Source organism: Microtus pennsylvanicus, chromosome 13, assembly GCF_037038515.1.
Source record: "Microtus pennsylvanicus isolate mMicPen1 chromosome 13, mMicPen1.hap1, whole genome shotgun sequence".
Lineage (NCBI taxonomy): Eukaryota > Metazoa > Chordata > Mammalia > Rodentia > Cricetidae > Microtus > Microtus pennsylvanicus.
Genome location: NC_134591.1, coordinates 4,617,014 through 4,640,593, shown reverse-complemented (window position 1 = coordinate 4,640,593; position 23,580 = coordinate 4,617,014). Strand labels below are relative to the sequence as shown.

The window sequence follows — 23,580 nt, the reverse complement described above, 5'->3', positions numbered from 1 at the left end:
ACTGGGAATGAAAGTGATGTATATCAACTTAGAGAAAGAAATGAAGGGGGGAAGAAGATCAGAGGAAATGGAAGGAAAGAGTGGAAGCTTGGGATGGGACGCATTTCAATTTCATACACCTTCAACGTTTGCACAGCTCAAACCAGATCCTGGCTGATGTTGGTAACGGCTCTGCGAGGAAGGGAGACCCTACCTTTGTTCATGTTGGTGACCTGAGAAATCCCTTTCTATACTCATTCTATAACCCTGGGAGCAGTATTTCTGAGGACATGGTCAAGGACATATGCCCCCTGCAGTTACCTTCTTTCGTGGCAGCCCCTTCTTCACCCTTCACTGAAGTACCAAGTAGAGTCATGGGGGAGAGTTCTTTACTGGTTTAAACCATTTCCCACACAATAAAACACTGAATCACTTTCACGGCATCTTAACAAGTGACCCTTCATATTTCTAGAATCAAAGAACTCCCTAGTCCCTGAGAAGGTCCACACATCATCAAGCACACCTCTACACTGTCCTAGACAGATCCTGTTACCTCCCTTTCTTTCAACCCAGTGACCCATGATCTGAGGTTCTCCTAGCTATTATTGAGTGCCCTTTATCTCCAGTTAGACTTGGAGATGTCTGAGTTTGTTGACTAGTACTGTCTGTGATATCTAGTTTCCCAAATAACATCTCCAAGTGTCATCTGGTGTATGAATTTGTTCAAAAGTTCATTTATCATATATTCTGGTAGTTTCCATCATATCAGACCCTTGCTAGATACCTGGAGCATGGGTCATGTCAAGGAACGGCATGAACCCTCTAGCTAAGGACAAAAGATTCCTGCTGATCCTGCTGGTCCATTTATAAATGGATGCAGTACAGATACACACAAAAGTGATAAAATGCAATTAAGGAAACCATTACTATCATGTGTCCTCTTCATGATATCTCCAGAATATTGCTAATTCTATTCATAGCTATATGCACCTAGAAATAAATATGCCCACTAATTATAATCTGCAATGTACATGACCAGAAACTGTGAATGTTTCAGCTTCTTGAACAATTACTACTTCTCTATAGGGTAAGTTTTACTGTCCTTCCAACAGAGAGGCAATTGAGTTTTAAGATATTTTACAGTGATGGTCAAGGTCATTTGACATGTGATAGCCAGGTCTTAGTCCATAGACTACGTGTTCTATGAAAAACATAGGAATTCTCTTACAAGCTGAATATTTATTTTTATGTAATTTTTAAATTTCTCAACTCTGATTTATATTGGTTATAAAAACAGAAGAATATGAAATTTATCTAATATTGAAATTTACAGGGCATCTCTTTTATTTCATTTGCTTTTCCCAACATTCTCTGAAGGCAACAAAATGGAGATAATTTGCTTTACATGAACACGAAAAGTGAGGATCCAAGAGTGGTACAGATTGTCTGATGTCACAGATTCTGGGATAAACAGAATCAACACCTGAATCCTAATCATGGTCATGAATTAGACCTGTATCCTACCAGTAACCCTGGAGATGAAAAAGACATCTACCCACGACAGAACTGAGAATGCACGAGGAAACGGAAGGAAGTGAAGTGGTCAGGGTTGCCTGAGGGGAGATCGAAAATGATTGAGCTTGGCATGCAGTGAGATCTGAGATTTTTTTTTCATAGACATTAGAGTATCTTTGAATTCTTTTTTTTTTTTTTAAGAAGACAGTCCAGAAAATAAGGGACTATTGGCTAGGAGTAATGTGGCACTTTTTCCTACAGTGACAGAGCAAAGAAAGTCAGAATCACTGTCTCAGGACTTTATGTCAATTTGGAGCAATGCAGACTGTTAATGATAAAAGTAGAGTGCGATCAAAATGCTGTATTGCACTGGTGGGATTCCTAACTGAATGCTGCTGCTGCTGGAGATCATTGATGGGATTCCTAACTGGATGCTGATGCTGGAGAGCACTGGTGGGATTCCTAACTGGATGCTGATCCTGGAGAGCACTGGTGGGATTCCTAACTGGATGCTGATGCTGGAGAGCACTGGTGGGATTCCTAACTGGATGCTGATCCTGGAGAGCACTGGTTGGATTCCTAACTGGATGCTGATGCTGGAGAGCACTGGTGGGATTCCTAACTGGATGCTGATGCTGGAGAGCACTGGTGGGATTCCTAACTGGATTCTGATCCTGGAGAGCACTGGTGGGATTCCTAACTGGATGCTGATCCTGGAGAGCACTGGTGGGATTCCTAACTGGATTCTGATCCTGGAGAGCACTGGTGGGATTCCTAACTGGATGCTGATGCTGGAGAGCACTGGTGGGATTCCTAACTGGATTCTGATCCTGGAGAGCATTGGTGGGATTCCTAACTGGATGCTGATCCTGGAGAGCACTGGTGGGATTCCTAACTGGATGCTGATGCTGGAGAGCACTGGTGGGATTCCTAACTGGATGCTGATGCTGGAGAGCACTGGTGGGATTCCTAACTGGATGCTGCTGCTGGAGATCATTGATGGGATTCCTAACTGGATGCTGCTGCTGGAGATCATTGATGGGATTCCTAACTGGATGCTGTTGCTGCTGCTGGAGATCATTGATGGGATTCCCAACTGGATGCTGAAGCTGGAGAGCATTGGTGGGATTCCTAACTGGCTGCTGCTGCTGCTGGAGATCATTGATGGGATTCCTAACTGGATGCTGATGCTGGGGAGCACTGGTGGGATTCCTAACTGGATGCTGATCCTGGAGAGCACTCGTGGGATTCCTAACTGGATGCTGCTGCTGCTGCTGCTGGAGATCATTGATGGGATTCCTAACTGGACGCTGATGCTAGAGAGCACTGGTGGGATTCCTAACTGGCTGCTGCTGCTGGAGATCATTGATGGGATTCCTAACTGGATGCTGATCCTGGAGAGCACTGGTGGGATTCCTAACTGGATGCTGATGCTGGAGAGCACTGGTGGGATTCCTAACTGGATGCTGATGCTGGAGAGCACTGGTGGGATTCCTAACTGGATGCTGATCCTGGAGAGCACTGGTGGGATTCCTAACTGGATGCTGATCCTGGAGAGCACTGGTGGGATTCCTAACTGGATGCTGATCCTGGAGAGCACTGGTGGGATTCCTAACTGGATGCTGATCCTGGAGAGCACTGGTGGGATTCCTAACTGGATGCTGATGCTGGAGAGCACTGGTGGGATTCCTAACTGGATGCTGACGCTGGAGAGCACTGGTGGGATTCCTAACTGGATGCTGCTGCTGGAGATCATTGATGGGATTCCTAACTGGATGCTGCTGCTGGAGATCATTGATGGGATTCCTAACTGGATGCTGCTGCTGCTGCTGGAGATCATTGATGGGATTCCTAACTGGATGCTGAAGCTGGAGAGCATTGGTGGGATTCCTAACTGGCTGCTGCTGCTGCTGCTGGAGATCATTGATGGGATTCCTAACTGGATGCTGATGCTGGGGAGCACTGGTGGGATTCCTAACTGGATGCTGATCCTGGAGAGCACTCGTGGGATTCCTAACTGGATGCTGCTGCTGCTGCTGCTGGAGATCATTGATGGGATTCCTAACTGGACGCTGATGCTAGAGAGCACTGGTGGGATTCCTAACTGGCTGCTGCTGCTGGAGATCATTGATGGGATTCCTAACTGGATGCTGATCCTGGAGAGCACTGGTGGGATTCCTAACTGGATTCTGATCCTGGAGAGCACTGGTGGGATTCCTAACTGGATGCTGATGCTGGAGAGCACTGGTGGGATTCCTAACTGGATGCTGATGCTGGAGAGCACTGGTGGGATTCCTAACTGGATGCTGATGCTGGAGAGCACTGGTGGGATTCCTAACTGGATGCTGATGCTGGAGAGCACTGGTGGGATTCCTAACTGGATGCTGATGCTGGAGAGCACTGGTGGGATTCCTAACTGGATGCTGATGCTGGAGAGCACTGGTGGGATTCCTAATTGGATGCTGATGCTGGAGAGCACTGGTGGGATTCCTAACTGAATGCTGATCCTGGAGAGCACTGGTGGGATTCCTAACTGGATGCTGAGGCTGGAGAGCACTGGTGGGAATCCATCTACACAGGTATATCTCCTTTGACTTAAGACCCTCAGTGATCAGCTTGGTTTTTGGCATATGATAAAGTCAATAAAACATCTGTCAGATATGTGAAATAGATTAAATTTTTAAATTTAAGATCTTGTGGAATTCTTTGGGGAGCTTAAATCAAAAGTTTGAAATTGTGTATATGTTTTACATTTTTTAAAGCATAAAAGTAAATAGATTAGGCACTCAGATATGACATTTCCTGTCTGGCTTAAATAGACTGGGAGTGCAATAAGCTATAGACTGTAGAAGACTGATGGAAAGAAAGCCAAGGATACCATAAGGTCAAGGAAGAAGTTATTGCGAAAAGACACCAAAATGGGAGTTTGTGTCCAAGAATACCAGGCAATTCTGATGAATCTAAAGTATGTCATTGTCAAGCGATAGAGATGTTGCCCTCTGTGGGGTGTTTGGGAATGGACACTTCCATTTCTAGTTATCAAAACTGCACAGTAGGTGGGACTTGCTCTGAACATAGCAAGTAGGGGCTGGGGATGCTGCCAAGCATGCTATAGTACACAGGAAAGCACTCGCAAGGAAGTTCCATGTTGCTGTAGTTTGCTCATCTCAATGTGTTTCTCTACCAGCTATTGATAAGACATAAAGTCTAGACAGCATGTAGAATGCCATGCTGAGCATTCAGATATGGGGTTAGGACATCTGTGATAGAGTATGTTTGCAATACTGACCCAGAGGAAGTGATTCTATCACAGAGTGGCTGTACATTTCAAGGAAATTACTTAAAATTCTTTATCCCTCACTTGACAAACTGGGGTGCTATTGTTACCACTACGGAGATCCTCGTGAGGAGTAATTCACAGACAAAATACTTAAAACAGGGTTTATCTTACATTGCATATTACATATTTCAGCTATTTCTATTACAATGAATAAGTAAGAGGGAGCCACAGCAGACTTGAGTCCAAGAGAGTGGATAAATCATTCCCTTGGTTGCTTAGGACCTGAGAGAGACTTGTTTTTCATACAACGATTGCACCTACCCAACTGATGACCCTTCTTCTGTCAGCTTCTGCTTCAGGTAGTCAGATGTAAACTGCATGGTTTAGGTTTGTTTTTACCATTGCAAACCAATCTCTGTCTGCATTTTATCACCCAGCTCTCCAAAAAATTCAGGCCAGCATCTGCTCAATTCTTAGCCTAGACTTTTCATGGTTTTACTACCTATGTGGAAGGTGTCAGAGGAAGTAAGACATGCAGACAGATGGAAAGATGGGATTCCTTTGAGGAGGGCTGCAGTGGGTGCTCAGGAGCCACAAGGATAGGATCAGGGGTACCTTCCTTTGTTTTATTTTGTTTTGGAGTCTTAAGTTGCTGATACTGTCCTCTCAGAGCCTTTGTTTGTAAACAGATCTTTCTGCGGACACAGAACTTTGTAATGTAGAGAAGAGTAGAGGTGGTGGTGAGAGTTACAGAAAAAGGCAGGTTGTGCCCCAAGCCTTACAATCATGTGTTTGTTGTTGAGAATACAAAGACCTCACTGTATTAAATGAGAATGCTTGTTTCACAAGGCAAATTGGAATATGATAGGTGCATGTTGAAAATGCTTCAGAAATGCCAACAACTTCACACCATGAAGGCTTCTTGATGCTTCCTATTTTCAGGGATACTCAGAGATCATAGATACTCAGTTTCTGAGTGGGGTGGAGTTTGGGAGGCTGTGGACAACAAAGGTCTCAGGAATCAAGTTATTGACAGTTGTTTGCCTTGGCTCTACCTAAGAAGACGGTTTCCCTGTTAGTGAGGTTCTAGTCCCTATACTTTATCAGTTTTCCACCATCTGCTGACCTGAAGAACAAAAGGAGGATCGACCAAAAATATTGGTGTTGATAATAATAATAATAGTAACAATAATAACAACCAAAAAACATGCCTGACAGTACAGTGCAGTTTCAGACTCCAAAAACTGCATGAAGTACAGAGCTGTGCAGACAGCATACATGAAGTACTTCCTATTACAGAGCTGTGCAGGCAGAATACTTTAATTCTGATGTGAGTGGTTTTCAAGATGTATTTTATGGAAGTACAAGGTTCAGTGGAACGTTTTGGAGAATTTTTAATTTTTTTAAAAGGAATTCACAGTAGCATAACAACTAGAACTGGAGTCTTCTAACTCATGCCCAGTCCTTAGCCAAAGCTTGGTAAATGAAAGACTACACAGACGCATGAAAGGAAGGATGGAAGGATGAAATGAAAGAAGGCATGATGGGGAACTGGTAGGAAGAGCTTAAGAATTGATAGAGGCATAGAATTGACTAGACTAAATTAATATATAAGATCCAAAGTGAAAATACTAGCAGGAGCATTTCAGACATCAATGGAAGTGACTTTGCCTACTTAAAAGCTCAGTATGGTGTGGGAGTGTCATATATCAATCTGTTGATTTCATTGGTTAAGCAATAAAGAAACTGCTTGGCCTCATAGGTTAAAACATAGGTGGGAGGAGTAAACAGAACAGAATGTTGGGAGGAAGAGGAAGTAAGCTCAGACTCGACAGCTCTGCTCTCTGGAGGAGAGATGCCATGCTCCGCTCTCCCGGGTAGATGTGATAGCTCTGCTCTCTGAGGCACATGTGATGAAGCTCCGACCCAGGATGGACATAGGCTAGAAACTTCCTGGTAAGCGCACCTAGCTGTGCTACACAGATGATTAGAAATGGGCTAAATTAATATGTGAGAATTAGCCTAGAAGAGGCTAGATAGAAATGGGCCAAGCAGTGTTTAAAAGAATACAGTTTGTGTGTGTTGTTATTTCGGGGCATAAGCTAGCCAGGCGGCTGGGGTGCTGGGGACGCAGCCCCGCCGCTCCTATTACTACAAGAGAAACCCAGAAAGCAGAGTTTGAACAAACAAAGTTGTAGATTATATTTCTAAGGAATACACTAATTCCTCCTCAGAGGAATAAAGGCCCAAATTCTATTTACTCCAACTTGGGTGCAGGGGACAGAAAGTGCAATTTCTCAGACTGTTGTGACAACTCAGTGTAAACAGTCTCCTTTCCACAGCTTCTCTTCAGTGTTCAGACTCTCATGCGTGTGTGTGTGTGTGTGTGTATGTGTGTGCGCGCACGCATGTGTGTGTGCATGTGGGAGCAGCCTTTGGGCAACAGACTGGCAGGCTCTCTGCTGGCTCTCAGCATTTAAGGCATTCCTTGAGGTTGATGGAAACTTTAGACTCCAAAAAAAGTATGTACAATCACAAATTTTGACAAAAAAAATCTTGAATCCATAAATATCTTCAAATTCTTTTGAAATCAAATGAAAAAGCCCATCTTTTCCCCCATTGGTCTAAAAATGAAAGAAAACAGTGTATTTAACCTACAAATGGTATTCAAAAATAAATGATATTCATCCAAATTCTAAATTGTGAAAAAAACATTTCAGCAATCACTTCATCCACGATAATGTTCAGACTGAGACTCCTACCTTGCCATCATGGAATCCAGTCCCCTTCTTAGTGGACCTTTCCAGGTCGTTGATTGAAATTATCTATTTATTTCCTCATACATGTATATTAATATCCACACCTCATGATTTGGGCTATTCTCAACTCTACATATCCACATCTGTCTCTGTGCTCACCTTTTCTGGCTGTGGTCTGTTCACATTTCTGATTCTGTCTCTGACACTTGTCACTTGGTCTTTCTCCTCTTTCATGCAAGTTTCACCTTGACCTACGAGCCAGTGTTTCTCTGTGGTAATCATTCTTCAAAGATTGCTATTTATACTTTCTTTCTCTTTTCTTTTTGCTTTTTCTGTAGCCTATACAGCCTATGTACCCTGTACATTCCCTACACACGCTACACAGGCACTTCCTCTTGGTCAGCCCACAGTGCAGCCAGGGCACTGCGCAGGCAGAAAGACTTAGTACAAGAGACAGTTGTGAGCTGGCTGCCATGTGGATGCTTAGTCTGTGGAAAGAGCAGTCTGTGCTCTTAACCACTAAGCAATCTCTTCAGCCCCCAATATTTTTATTTTCTAATCATGACTGTCACAATCAAATTCTAAGTGCTAACTATTGCTTACTAGGTTATTTCCTTCACTTCTCCTGAGAACACAAAGTCCATGAGGGCAGAGATTTGCTCTGTATTATCCATAACTATATCTAACAATATTGAACTCATGCTATGATTCTGTTGACCTAGAGACACATGCAGAGATTATTTGAGATAGCTCTGAGTGGTCACTGCATCACTATCAAATATAGAACCTAATCTTTTTTCTCTTTGGGCTTCAGGCTTCCTAGGTTAAGAGGACAGTTAGAGTCATATCTAACTATAGGTTTTGATTATCTGAATTCTTTTTAATCTAAATTCGAGCATCTTGGGTTCAAATCCTAAGACATTAAGATTAAAAAGGGAATGGGCAAAGGAACTAGGGACTAATTTTTCTCTGTCTCTAAAATGACTTAGATGTTGTGGTGAGTTTTTTCCCATCTCACAACAGCAAGTTCTCCATCTATGTGCCAAGGAACCCAGATTATGGATTTTGCAAATTTGCAGTATTTTTCTATCCAGGTATCGACTTAAAAGTAATTGTTGAGCCATGTAATATCCAAATCATTGTGTAGAGTCCTTGGAAATGGCAGTCAGGATGAAAATCAAATGAAAAGAGGTTGTTTAGGCACAGGAGAGGGTTGTGAGAAAAGCAGTCATACACCTCATAAATTAGAACTGGATGAGCTGGAAAGGCTTAGAGAAAACCATGAGGAAAACATGGAAAACGAACAGTGTACACTGGCTGCTTGGAATGAATGGAGACCAAAAGATAGAAAAGGCAATAGCAATGGACATTTCAACAGCTCAGAGCCCAGGGCTGTCTGTAACAGTCATTGCTTTCCATGGTGTATTTGCTTTCACAATCTGGAATTTCCTGAAGTCTACGATATCAACTCTCAAAGCACTAAGCCTTCTAGTACCTTCTTTCAATCACCTTTATATTATCCTTTATTTAGATCAATCTCAAATTCATTCATTTAACAAAGTTTATTGAGCATGCACCAATATATTCATTCTACATTCTGGAAGTTATATAGAGATGAAAACAGAAATGGTGCCTACCACTAAAGAACCCAGAGTCAAGTGGGAGAAATAGGTAGCTAGGCAAGTGCATGCAGCATGGTAAATAGCACATAGGGGAACATAATGGACTGTCTGAGCTTAGCATGGATGGTGAACAAGGGAACTGCATGAGAGTTATTTCTCCCACTGTATTCCAAAGAACAACTCTGGGTCAACATCCATGGTTGAGGCATGAATCAAGTCATATGGGTCATTCTCATTAATTAATATCTTCATGAATGTGTTGAAAATGATATGCTGACATACCGGTATGCAAGAAAAAGCATGCTGCTACGGACAGATGCCCTGATCCTCTCAGATGGAAGAGACCATCTATGGATTTGAATCCTCAGAGCACTCGCCTTCACTCCCGCTGCTTCCATGGGCCTCTAGTAACTGCTTATCACAGCAGTTGCCTTGATGTCAAGGGTCTGTTTACCACCTGACTTCTGCTACAAGGACCAGGAAGTTCTCAGGGGATGGAACCGTACCCTGCCCCTCTTTTCAGTCTCCATCTCCTTGGTTAACAGACATCACTCAAACATTGCTCAATAATGCCCTGTTAAATATAAGGATGGTAATGGCCTGTTAAATATAAGGATGGATGGTCAGAGATATGGGAGGAAGAAAACTTTACCTCTCCCCAAAATTCTCACTTGTTATTGAAATTCACAAAAGTATCTAGGACAAATCAGCTTTGTATCTCCAGAATTAATCTTCCACTGAAAGTTCAGGTTCTATAGTTCAGGCACCAAGGCCTCCTGCATGCTTCAGTTAAACTCAAAATGCATCAGGGTACTTATCAAAAGATCAAAAGCATCTTCCCTAAGGATTCTGGGAAAACATGCCTTACGCGTGATAAAAACAGCATTTATAAAATAATTTTATTTCTCCCAGCAGACTACTTAAAGGTGGGGCTCATTCTATTGGAGCTGTCTTTCTGACAAAACATTACCTACAAATAATACATTAAATATATTATTAAGCCAATATTTTTGAAGTCTCATTATTTTCTTTCAATTTTTTTTTTTGTTTTTTGTTTTTTTCGAGACAGGGTTCCTCTGTGGCTTTGGAGCCTGTCCTGGAACTAGCTCTGTAGACCAGGCTGGTCTTGAACTCACAGAGATCCGCCTGCCTCTGCCTTCCGAGTGCTGGAATTAAAGGTGTGCGCCACCACTTCTTGCCAATATTCTCTTTTTCTTCTTTTTCAGTCTCTGTTTTGTAAGTACTCGCCCTGGCCACTGGGGGCACTATTGTTCTCATGCATTCACCCATGCATTCAACCAGATAGTCATCCTTTCAGAATAGTCTGACTGAATACAGGTGGTATTCTAAGCTACACGACCAGCTTGAATGAAGAGAGAGAGAAGATGGATTTTGGATTCCAGCTTTACTACCCATCAGCAGAGGGTCCTTTGATGAGGCATGCAGCTACTTGCCACAACTTCAGAGGTTACAGAAGGTCACTGTCAGTAAGGTACCAGTATACAGTAAGTGCTTTTTAGAAGCTGGCTGCTTTGATCGCAGGTGCTGCTATGAAAATGTGCACTCCCCCCAAAGGTATATAAACAGTGGACAGAGAATCCTAAACCCTGAGGTTGGACTTCAAGGTCTCCCACGATCAAGGGCAGCAGATGGAAAGGAGGGAAAGGGATGCAAACCTGAGCAACAGATAGAATTCACAGAACAGTGACAGCTCAGGAAGGTACTGATGAGGGGAAGGATGGGGAGATCTAAGTGTAAAGTTGAGGATTGTTTGCTACAAGGAAGACAAAAAACAAGTAATTTGCAAACAGACCAGGGACTGGAAATGGGATGCTGAAAACCAAAATGTGGCTTGGATTAGACAAGTTACCGTATGAGCAGAGGAGCCCATGAACCCATTGCTACCCCCGCTTTCTGTTTTGGAAGACCAAATTTCTTTTTCCTTCTGACCTCTCTGCTCAAAAGGAAATGGAATTAACCACTGTGTAATGTTTCTAACTGTGACGCACACACAGGTCATGTGCTTGGGTTACGTAATGCACCGTGCCTGGGACATTCCTGGACCTTTCTCCCCTAGTCAATAGATATTAGGCTGGTCCTCATCTCCGTCTATCTATTCATTACATAAGACAAAACACAAGACCATATGAGCTCCTTTGAAGGCTAGAGAGGAGAGAAACCGAGATTGATATGATTCCAAATGTGCACATAATTAAGTGTGATGAAGTCCAGGCATAAGGCATAATGGAGAAAGGAGTAAGAGGTGTGAGAAACAAGTTCCATGTTGAAAAGGGCAGGAGGCTGTACAGTCTTGAGCATGATGTAAAACTGCATACAGTAATATTCAATAAGTAAAAACAATGATGTAGTAAAAAAGCCTGCAGCATTTAAAGGAACTTTGAACAATTCAGTTGCCACTGAGGATCTTTAACTAGGAGGGACAGACTCAGATTTTCTTTTTTAGTGGTAGAATAGTCTGGTAATCCAGTGTTGTAGATAGTCTTGAGGTGGTAGATGCCTTAGGGCTCAGAAAACCAGGCGTTTCAATGCTAAGAGGTATAACCTAAACGAAGAGCAGTTGCTAATCAACATGTTACAAAGCAGGATCGACGAATTGTTGACTGAGGGATGGAGGGTGTACCAAGAGTTGCTAACATTCAACAAGAGTATTGAAGGAGAAATGATTCCATTTTGGACATGTCGAAAGTGTGGTGTGTGTTGTCATCTTCAGTGCACCCCTGGGTTTGGTCTGTGAATTTACATTGAATAGAATTTGGAGCTAGAAGACGGCCATTAGCAGAACTGTACTAATTAAGACCTTACCAAGTATGGAAAGTGTGCGTGTGCTCTTTTTCCTGGCTCAGGACATAGACGACAGTACTTTCCAGCCCTGACCACTGGTCTCATCCACCCCCCTTTCTCACCAGCATCTCAGTTCCATATCCTTGAAGTGAAGAGCTGGACACATCCTTTTGACACTCACACACCTTGATTCTTTGGACTGCAAGGTTTGGCTTCATAAGACTGACTACAGAGTGTGTTTTTTTCTTATGTTTCTGACTGTGAGACTTGCATCTCTTGAGCAGGGCTGTCTTCTTCCCAAATGCTTGTTGTCACATCTTTCTTTACATCCTCAGCAACCTGTATGTAAAAGATCTCTGGCCTCATTTGGGAAAATACTCCTTTCTACATAAGCCCATCTGGTCTCATTCTGCTCTGCTGCCACTCCTATTACACAGAGCAATAGGAATCAAGAAAAGATGGATACAGGGCAGACACAAGAGCAACATCTCTACCTTGGGGTAGAGCAGTGCCACTTCATCCTGAATTCTTAGATTTCTTGCTCTGTGGACTCTGTGACAACCTATGTCCTTGATTTTCCATATTTTTTTGTTGCTGTGCTTCTCAAATGGATTAGAGCCTGGTACCTTACAAGGCTCTCAAAAGTTTCTGATTACCCTCACAAGTTCCTACACACACAGACACACACACACACACACACACACACGACAGAGAGGGAGGGCATGCATACACGTACTTTCTATCCCTTGTTTACTTAGTAAAAGTAGTGGGGATGAGAATTCGGAACACAGTAAGGAGAAAAGGGAAGAAGGGAAAAATGTACTTTAGGGATGCTGATGTTGTATGTTCTGGAAGAACACAAGAGAAAGTTGCTTTATATCTCAGAGTTTCTGTGTGTGTATGTGTGTGTGTGCGTGTGTGTGTATGGAAACTCAGGTCTATGCTTGCATGTGTTTTTGCCTGTGTGTGTGTGTACATTTGTACATGCACGTATGTGTGTGCATGTTTGTAAGGCAGTCAGAGGTCAACATCAGTTATCAATCCTCGGGACTTGTACATGCCTTGTTTTTTTAGATAGTACCTCTCGCTGAGATTTGGGACTCATTGATTTGTCTTATCTCTCAGGTCAGTGAGTTCCAGGCTAGAGTCTATATTCACCTTCCCAACACTGTGATGACAAGCATTTACTATGGCTTGCTTTTTAATGTGGGTTTTGGAGATCAAATGCTGATCCTTGTGTGTGCATGGCAAGGACATTACCAAACAAACTCTTACCCTAGCCTCTGAATTTTAATATTTCTTAATGAACAAAATAATCACTGATGTACATGATAACAAAGACTAATAGGCCAGTAGGTGAGTGTTTTGCCTGGGAGTTCTTCTAGACTGGCCTTTGTCTAGTAAACACAGTTACGAAGCTTGTATAACTTAGTAAACAATTATCAGAAAAGTCATCTGATGTGGGATTCCCCTCTGTATGCTCTGAATACCACTAATGAATAAAGAAACTGCTTTGGACCTATAGCAGGGCAGACCTTAGCTAGGTGGGGAAAACTAAACTGAATCCTGGGAGAAAGAAAATGGAGTCAGAGAGATGCCATGTAGCTGAACAGGAGACAGACGCCAGAAATTTAGCCGGTAAGCCAGAGTCACTTGGCTATACACAGATTAACATAAATGGGTTAAATTAATATGCAATAGTTAGCCAATAAGAAGCTAGAGCTAATGGGCCAAGCAGTGATTTAATTAATACAATTTCTGTGTGATTATTTCAGTGCTAAGCAGCCGGAACCAACAAGTGGCTCTCTCTTTCTACAGTAATCCAATGAGGGTTTTTATGGTGGGAATATTTGTGACAACTGTAATTATTTCTAGTATTAATGAGATGACTTCCAGCTATTAGGAAGTACTAACATTCACCAAATGATGCCTCCAGTTAGTCTTTGACCGAAATCCTAACACTGTGATTTTGGCCTGCAGCACAAAGTGCTTTGGAATTTCATTAAAGTATTTGTCAAAGAAAAAGTCAATGATATCTTAGCAAGAAAAAGTAGTGGGTCTTTCTTTTCTGAGAATTAGTATTGTCCTTGTCAGAAGTAAAAAAAAAAAATATGTAGGCACTTTGCCCCTGAGGGTAACAGGCCCAGGCACCACCTAGTGGAAGAAAATAAACCAAAATGGAAGAAAACCAGAGCTATTACCAACTTCACAATTTTATCCGAGGAAAGCCTTGGTTGGGATTACAAGACTGCAAAAGGTCTCTACTAGAAGGACTTTAGGGCCAAGGTAGTGATAAACTTATATAACACATTTCATGCCACAGACAAGAAGAAGTTGGTCCAGAGAAGGAAAATAGCATGGCTAAAGTTACAAAGCAAGCTTTCTTTCAGAATCGGCCTCTGTCAGCTTTCTTCTTTAGTCAGACCCGAGTCTTTCCCTCCACCTCCTTCCAAGTGTTTCTTTTAAGAAACCCCTGATAATTCTCTCAAGCCTTACACCTCCAGCATCCATCCACATACCTAGTGTCATCTATCTATCTATCATCTATCTATCTATCTATCTATCTATCTATCTATCTATCTATCTATCTATCTAATCTATCATCTACCTATCTATCTATCTATCTATCTATCTATCTATCTATCTATCTATCTATCTATCTATCTATCATCTATCATCTTTTCGAGTTAACATTTATCTGGCATTAGACGCCATGTCAGCATGCTTGTATACAGTTAGTCAGCATCTCTCCCCAGAACGTAGAATATAAACTCCCTGAGGGCAAAAAGAGTTTACAACACTCAAAACTATACCCAGCACACAGCAGGAATACACAAGAGTACCTGTTAAGTGCTTACTCTAGGATTTTCGTTGCTTAGACTTCCTGTTTTTGAGTAAACTCCTTCTGTAACATGAAGCAACCACTTTTTTTTGCTTTATTTTCACTTTTGCTCTGTTAATTTTGTTGTTGTTTTAGTGTTATAATGAAGGTTATAAATCTCTTCTGAGTGGCAAGGTTGGGGAAGGGAACTCTTGGTCTTGCCAGAGGAGATAAACATGTCTAAGCACAGACTCATGAAAGAACTGGAAATAATGTGCAGCAAGGGTCAACATAAGTAGTATCAGCATAAGTTGACAATTATATCATCTGCACTCCACTACTAAGCATTTTCCACAAGGAGACCCAGTTAATCTTTAGAAAACTTCCATGATTCAGGAAGTGGTGTCAGCTGGATGCTATAGATGGCAAAAGATACTGAACACCAGTAACTACCAGGTACAAGAGTCAGGAAATCAAAGGGAGTCCACGACTGCTGAAAACTGTAAGTTGCGCAGCCATTTGGTTTGAAGAGGAAGCATAGAGACCTAGGAATGGAAAGTGGATGGTGACCACAAATCACCAGCCACAAAGTACCTGTGTTCCTGATAGTTGAAAAACTCTCATCTTGAGATATCTCTCAAGGCACCATTGGCTATAGGAAGACATAAGACTCCCCCCCACCCCCACCCCCGTTCCTCCAGAAGGACTCTTGTCTACTTGAGGGAGAAGGCTCCTGTCCAACACACATCTGTTCCCTCGAGATTGTCCCAAACAGCTCCACCTCATGATTGTCATGGGGACCACGTGAGATGCTCTCAGCAGAGATCAGAAGCAGTACTCTATGCCAGCATGGATAGGAGAAGGTGTGATCTGTGCAGTTAAGGTCATTCCTGGAAAGGTGCCTTTCTCATGGTGCACACTGCAGATAGTACGGATGGAGTCAGCAAGCCATCTCAAGCACATGACCTCACTGCAGCCTTCTGATGTTAGGACTTCACAACCTTGCCAGATGCTGTGGTACGACCTTGGTGGCTGTGGCTCCTGTCTGGGGTCCATTGTTTTCAGTATGTAAAGAAGAGGCGGGGATGACATGAAAGCTTTACACCATGTCTCCACAACTTTAGGCAGCCTCTGGAAAGATATTAGAGGCTTCGATCATACTTCATTTTCTTCCTTCCCAACCCCTGCTCTGCTTAACTCACATCATTCTACGATATTCTCTTTAGGGGAGAAAAACATATTCCTCCTTTACAAAGTATTTGAATGGAAAGGACTGGTAAGGAAGGATTTGAAATTGTGTTAGGTGTGATTAAAGTATTGTTATCACATATTTTAAAAGATCCTAACCTGTTAAAAACACACACTGAAGCACCTTTAAGTTAGGTTCTGTTATATCTCTTATTTTTGTCACTGTTTTAAAAGCTTTAAAAATATAGAAGCTTGAGAAAGGCTAAAAAATGGTTGGTGTATTGATAACCACTGTTGAAACAATGCTGTGGGAACTTGGGTTTAAGACCTTTTTTGTAGTTACTTTTTCAAAATGTAACTGGATGTTTCTATAATAAGACAGTTAGAAAGAGTTTGAAGACCTGGTAAGCCAAAGAAGGAGATGACATCTCAAAAGTCTGGACATTCTGTGAGCTGATGTGTGCACAGATACTTGGAGAGGCTCAGGGACTCACCCAAGGTCACACAGAAATGAACTGAAGTCCTGAGACATTCTCTGCTTCAGACACTAGTATCCCCTCGCCTTTCCCTCTGTACACCTGCAAACTCTGGTTACCATGATCAGACAAGGAGAACTTAAAGGAAGAATATAAGGGGTCATGTAGATGAGGTAGTGGATGTTTGCCTGTTAAAATGCTTTTCAATGACAAAATTCTTTGCTGTTTAGGACACACTTCAATGTGGAGAAACACAGTATCTGTGGCCTGCCAGGAGATTTATTATTACTCATTGTAAAAATCTACTATGTAACACAATAATCATAGACACTGCTTAAATTTGCATATGGCTATAGTTCTCTTTTACTAGTCCGTCTTTCTCTGCCAAATTGACCAGAGTGTTTCCTCCCATCGTCTGGAGCCTTTGAGAAGACCAGGGCATGAACACAGTGGACCAAATGTCCTTGTGGTATGAGTGTGCCTCCTTTTGGTGGTACTGCAGGGTCTTGAGGTAGATTGATTCCTAATTTTCAGAAATATCACCATACTGATTTCCACAGCAGCTGCACCAGTCTGCACTCCCACCAGCAAGGGAGGAGTGATCCCCTCACTCCACATGTGCTCAATTATGTTCATAGCAGCGTTATCCATGATAGTCAGAATCTGGAAACAACTTTGATGCCCCTCAGCCGAAGAACGGATAAAGAGGTACTGTTTGGGGTAAACAAACAAACAAACAACGGCATCTTGAAAGTTGCAGGTGAATACAGGAAACTAGCACAAACCATTCTTAGTGAGGGAACCCAGATCCAGAAAGACAAATATAGTATGCACTCACTTGTAAGTGGGCATCAGCTATAAAAAAACGAATAACCAGCCTACAGTCCACATCTCCAGAGACACTAGAACTGAACGCCCTCCAGAAACAGAAGCAGATCCAGAGTACAGGTGAAGAGAGGAAGAACAGATAATATGAACAAAGGGGTAAAGACCATCATGGGGAAACCCACAAAATCGGCTGACACAAGCTAGTGGGAGCTAACTGACTCCAGACTGACAACTGGGAAATTTGAAAAGGACAGAAAGAGGGCCTCTGAATACAGGTGACAATGGTGTGGCTTTGGTAGTATGTGGAGTGGGACCAGGTTCTAACCCTAGTGAAGGAACAGACTTTGTGGAGCCCATTCTCTATGGAGAGACACCTTACTCAATCTAGTCATGGGAGGGGGCTTACTCCTGCCTCAGAAAGGTGATGGGACAGACTTAATTGACTTCCCAGGGGAAGATTTACTCTCTCTGAGGAACTGATGGGGGCTGGGAAGGTGGGGAGGGGAGAGGAGAGGAGAGGAGAGGAGGGGAGGGGAGGGGAGGGGAGGGGAGGGGAGAGGAGAGGAGGGGAGGGGAGGGGAGGGGAGGGGAGAGGAGGGGAGGGGAGAGGAGGGGAGGGGAGGGGAGGGGAGGGGAGAGGAGGGGAGGGGAGAGGAGGGGAGGGGAGAGAAGAGGAGGGGAGAGGAGAGGAGGGGAGGGGAGAGAAGAGGAGGGGAGAGGAGAGGAGGGGAGAGGAGGGAAAGGGAGGGGAGGGGAGGGGAGAGGAGGGGAGAGGAGGGGAGGGGAGAGGAGGGGAGGGGAGAGAAGAGGAGGGGAGAGGAGAGGAGGGGAGAGGCGAGGAGGGGAGAGGAGAGGAGGGGAGAGGAGAGGAGGGGAGGGGAGGGGAGAGGAGGGGAGGGGAGAGGGGAGGAGAGAAGAGGAGAGGAGAGGAGGGGAGAGGAGAGGAGGGGAGGGGAGAGGAGGGGAGAGGAGGGAGGGAGGGAAACTAGGATTGGTATCATGTAAAAAGTAAATTAACTTAAATTTTTTTAAAAAGTTAAAAAAACATATTTTAGAAAAGGAAAGAAAGACTGGGAGAAAGGAATATGTGTTTACTGAGGAAATATTTTGGAGTGATTGATCATGGGTCAGTCTGATGGATATGAAAAGAAAATCTGAATCACCAGGCCCAATCCAGTCTTCAGGTGAGCTCTCTCCATTTCTCACCCGCTGATCTGGAAATCCATGGCTTGGTACGCAGGCGTGAAAGGGAACGACAACATTCTGCGTCACATGATCTCTTCCCCTGCCCTCCAAACAGCAGAAGAGCCAAGCACTGTGGAACTGCCTTCTTGGGTAGGACTATCTACTGGAGGGGATGTGTAACTTTGGTCCAAACCTTTAACTCTTCAATACAAACTGACTACTGTGTGTGTGTGTGTGTGTGTGTGTGTGTGTGTGTGTGTGTGTGTGTGTGTCAATGTCCACCTCACAAGGCGGTTGGGAGGATGGAATGCTCAGGCGTAAAGCAAGCTTGAAGTGCTCTGCTTGGAAGAGTAGGTGCTTCAGTATCCTCAGTGTCCTCAGCCCAGAAAACCCATGATCTTTGAAAAGTCCTGTCTAATAAAAGAAATCTTTGTCGCGCACCCACTAAGTCCCAAGGCCAGTTCTGGATACTTTACACCCTTGAGCTCAGGCACCATTGTACAGCCTGCTGTGACCAAAGTGCTTGCAGCACTTTTACATTGTGGAGAAGGAAGCTGGAGCCAGGGGAGCCAGCCAGCTAGCTCAAGGTCATAGCTGGACCAGGAGAGAGGTAACCTGGCTACCGATGCTTCCTTGTGACCAGTGCAATATTCTGTGTCCCACGTAAAGTTACAGATATTAAACAGAGAGTTATGATCATGTGTGAACCTCAAATGAAGCCTCTGAGTTTCTGAAGGGCTGGATGGAAAGTAAAAAATGACCTACAGAAGAGGAAGAAAAGGCTTCTTAAGAGCAGCCAGCAAACTTCATTCCAATGCTTACAACAAACAAAAGGACCTTCCAGCAGAGGTGCTGGGTGGGCACAGGGTTAGAGCTTTTCTTTTTCCTGAGCTGGAACTCTGAATCACTAATTCAGGAGGGGTGCTAAGAGGGTGAAAGAGGAAGAGCGAGGCACTCCTGGGGTCCACTTTTCACTTGCCTAATGGGTCAGGAGGAACTTTAATAAGATTAACTGCCACTCAGGGCCTCTACTTCATGGAGCAAGCTGAGTCTACAGTTTTCTGTTCCTTTTAGATTATAGGGCTGGTGGGACATGGTTGGGGTTGGTTAGGGATGGAGGCAGGGGTCTGGATCTGTCAGGTGTGGTACAAAAGCAAAGATATGTGTCATCTGCAAGATCACACACACATACACACACACAACCACCAACACCAACAACAGTGCAACATCTGGATGGTGGGTCTGTGCGTGGTGAGAAGTGGCTATTTATGAGATTCTTTTCTCTGCCAGGTAGTTAGATGTCTAGAAATGGGAGTCCTAGGGGTTAAGTCCTAGTTGCTGACACTGACCTCTGCCATCCAGCATATCTTTTGACCTTCTCTGGATCTCTTCCTATTAAGCTAAATGATAATTGGTGTATAACCTCTAAGGACCCTGTGCATAGCAGCCTTAAAGGGCACTTCAGTTCATAAAGTATCTTTCAGCTTTGGCAGGAGAGTCTGGCACCTTGGCACTTTCTAGTTGTGGTTTTGCATTTTCCTGCATAGGCTGCAATACTGTTTGTGTGTGTGTGTTCACTTTCCCTTTTAGACAAATAAAAGGCATGCTTTCTGTGCTTCAAGAAGCACCCCACTCTTTCCCTCTGCCTCTCTCAGCGCCGATCTGAATCAGTGTCCGTGAAGTGAAGTTTGAACCCTGGCAGAAATAGCACCAGGGGCAGGCGGATCTGGGAGCACACCCGCCTACCAGGAGAGGCTCGGCCTGCCTCTGCCAGACGACAGACCCGGTTAACAACACCGTAAAATTAGACCTTTAAGAAACCCAATTGAATCGTGCAGACTAGTGATGTAAGGCCGGCTGGCCTGACAGAGAGGCAGCAGCCCTGGGCCCAAAATAGCAGTTGCAAACCCTGCTGAGCGATGACTGCTCTGGAGATAGGTGACAAGGGATTCCTGTGAAAGTGGTGACGCCCAGACAGAGGTCAGGCAGCCAGCCGGGCACCCGAGGTCGCGGTAGCCAGCCTGAGGATGCACACTGACACCCACTTTGGATCCTCTCTCTTCCAGCCTGAATTTAATCGCACAGCAGAAAACCAAACAAGTACTTTTAGAAAAAAAGAATTCCCTCTGTTTGTTTGTTTTTAATTCTAGGAGAAGCAGGTTCTCTGTAGTCCCACAGTGCTCCGTGTGGAGGATAAGGCAGAATAAGTCTTTTCTGGCTCCCTGCCAGGTGTTTACACACCGCCAAATCTGGCTCCTGCTCAACTGGGGGGGGGGGGGGGGGAATCCACCAGAATTCTCTAGAGAAAAGCTCCTTGGCTTTCTGGGGCTCTACGGCAGCCGTGCCATTTATTTATTTATTTACCTACTTACTGTGTTTTTTCCCCCTCCTGTTTTGTGAGAAATGTTATTTCCACACATAAAATGAACCAGGCATTTTATATGGGCAATAATAACCTAACATCCCCAATCCAATTAAAGTATTTTACTGCAACAATCATTGTGAGAGTGGATTGCATCTTCCAGAGAACAAGAGACCTTGGTCTGAGTTAGACACTTAGAAGGCAGTCTTCCATGCAACCCCTGGAGACACAGATTTGCATATATGTATATATGAAATGCTCCCACTATCTGTGTAACCCCGGCTTTCCTCTCTGGGGGATTCCTTCCGATTCACTGACACCACAAATAAAGACCAGCAAAGCCAGATCTACCGTTTTCTTAAACACTTCCAAGCAGCAGACTGCTTGTGTTTTGAAAGCGAAACACACACACACACACACACACACACACACACACACACACACACACAGAGAGAGAGAGAGAGAGAGAGAGAGAGAGAGAGAGAGAGAGAGAGAGAGAGAGAGAGAGAGAGAGAATCCTACACTGTCATCATCTTCTTCATATTTTGAAGCTTCTCTCCCCGGTTAAATATTGTACCCTCCTCTGACTGAGGAGGATTTGGAAGCTGAAAGTGAATGAGCTCGGTTTCCCTCTCCTTTTCGGGGGAGGGAGGGCTAGCGATGACGTCAGTTGTGTGTGTGGGGAGTCATTCTCGCTCTCCTTTGGTAGCTGGAAAGTGGGAGCTTTGAGGACACATTTTATTGTCTTGATAGCAGAGTTTGGATCCCCGGAAGGCGACTTTGTGTAAATAGGAGACTCAGAGCAGTGTTAGGGAAGGTCGACGCCAAGGCAAAACAGCTACAGACTGCCAGAGAGCGGTGTGTAAGCGGTAAGAGGTACCATCCGGAAAACCTCTGCCGCTCGCTAAGGCGAAGAGGGATCCCCCACTCTCGTTTTAAGACCGCCCAGGACAGGCAAGGTTGTTTGTGCAGTGAGGGAATCTCCCAGACAGAAGAGGCAAAACTTTGCTTCTCTCCTCCAGCGTCGCCCCCCTCCACCACCCCTCTTTTTATTAAAGGCGTTTCCACAGATTCGTTTAGAAGGGAAAATGGATGTTGAGGCGCTTGGAAGGTTTGCAGCCCTCGTGAAGTGTCCGGTTTCACTATGGGCTTTGCTGTGGAACAGCGAAGGGGAGAGAGGGAGAACTTAAATTCACTACGGGCTCATAACAGTCCCCAAAGAGAAAAGCGCCCCAATTCTCAGCTGTGTCTGGGGAAGACTGACAGAGTATGCGCTAAGGAGGTCTGCCCCACTAGCGAATGATAGGCAACCAGTTTTAAAACCAAAGACCCAGAATGGCAGTGTGGGTGGCTATAGTGATGGGGGGTGGATCCCAGAGGCAAGCTTCGGTCAGAGAGCAACTTTGGGGGTACTTCTAGGAGTTCTACATCTGTCAATCACAACAACTTGGTCCCTGCCGACTTGCACGGTAACCAGACTAAAGAAGAATCACTTCCATGAAAAAGTAAAGGGAAATGAACGGTCCCTTCAACTCCTTTCATATAAAACCCAACTGGGTCATGTTCCCCTTCCTCCCATACCGAAACGGAGTCTGTCCGCACATCCCGAACACAGACTAAGTGTTCTGGGTTCTCTGGGGACTAGCCATCCCTAGCTTGTGGGCTTCCAAAGGCACGGAACTCCCAAACGCAGCTCCCGCGAGGCCAGGCAGCATCCTTTCTCAGTGTGGCCATTCCGCAGATGGGCTAAAGCGAGTCTCAAAGCTCACCTCTACCTTTTCTGCGCCGCTCCAGGGGCGGCTCCCGGAGACCCACCCGCCTCCTGCACCTCACACATCCGCGCGGCCCCCGAGGGCCCCGCGGGGACTATCGGGGTGGTCTGTCGAAGGGAGTAACCCCTTTCGCCTTACCTGCGATCACGGCTGGAGACTTCTGGCCCCCCTCCGCTCGCAGCCACACTTGCAGTGTGAAGGCGTCGCGGGGCAGCTCCAGATCGGCCCGGAGGCGCAGCTGCTCCCCTCTCCCGCTGAAATAGAGCGCCCGGCTCGGCGGGCTCGGCTCCTCGGCGCCCCTCGCCGCCCGCTGCTGCCGCCGCCGGGGGACGCGCACGGCTTCCCAGGCACCGCCCGGAGGCGGCGGCGGCGAGGAGCGGCGACCGCGGGCCGCCCGGGTGGCGCAGGTGGCCGGGCTGGTGGCGGGGCGCGGGGTGCGCACAGCCCGAGGGTCTCTCCGGGCCCGGCGGGGGCGCTCGGCCAGCCCGCAGCCCAGCGCGGCGCTCAGCAGCCCCAGGCGCAGCACCCAACTCCAGAGCCGCATGTCCGACGGTCCCCCCCGCCCCCCCCTGCGCCCCTGCACGGCCGCCCGGAGCTGCCAGCTTTGGGAGCCGCTCGCGCCTTGACTTTGTCCCCCTTCTCGGGCTAGCCCCCCCTTTCACTTGCTTTTTTCTTTTCTTTCTTGCTTTGCTCCTCAAGGTGTGTGCTTCACTCCCCCCACCTTTCAAAAATACAGTCCAACTCCTCCTGGTTTGCAATTAATTTCTCTCCTCGCTCCTTTATCTGCCTTATCCCCCCCCCCCCCCTAACAGCTGGATGCCTTCCTCCTTGTTTTATTTCATTTTATTTTATATATTTCTCGCTCTTCCAAAGAAAATCTCCTCTAACACACTGGTCGGCTGAATTCCCTCCCTCCCCCCAAGATGCTCTCATTTATTTATTTTTTGCGTCCTTTATAACACAAGCCACAGCCCCCTTCTCCCCCCCCCGT

The 23,580-nt window shown here is 45.1% G+C and overlaps 1 protein-coding gene across 1 annotated transcript in view; it reads right to left on the bottom strand.

The window, feature by feature from the left end:
• Window positions 1-23,133, bottom strand: part of Pappa (pappalysin 1) — a 237,896-nt gene extending 214,763 nt beyond the window's left edge. The window contains exon 1 of the mRNA XM_075945577.1: window positions 22,728-23,133. Coding sequence (XP_075801692.1) covers window positions 22,728-23,133 — 406 coding nt within the window. The remainder of the gene's footprint in view (window positions 1-22,727) is intronic.
• Window positions 23,134-23,580: the final 447 nt, after the last annotated feature.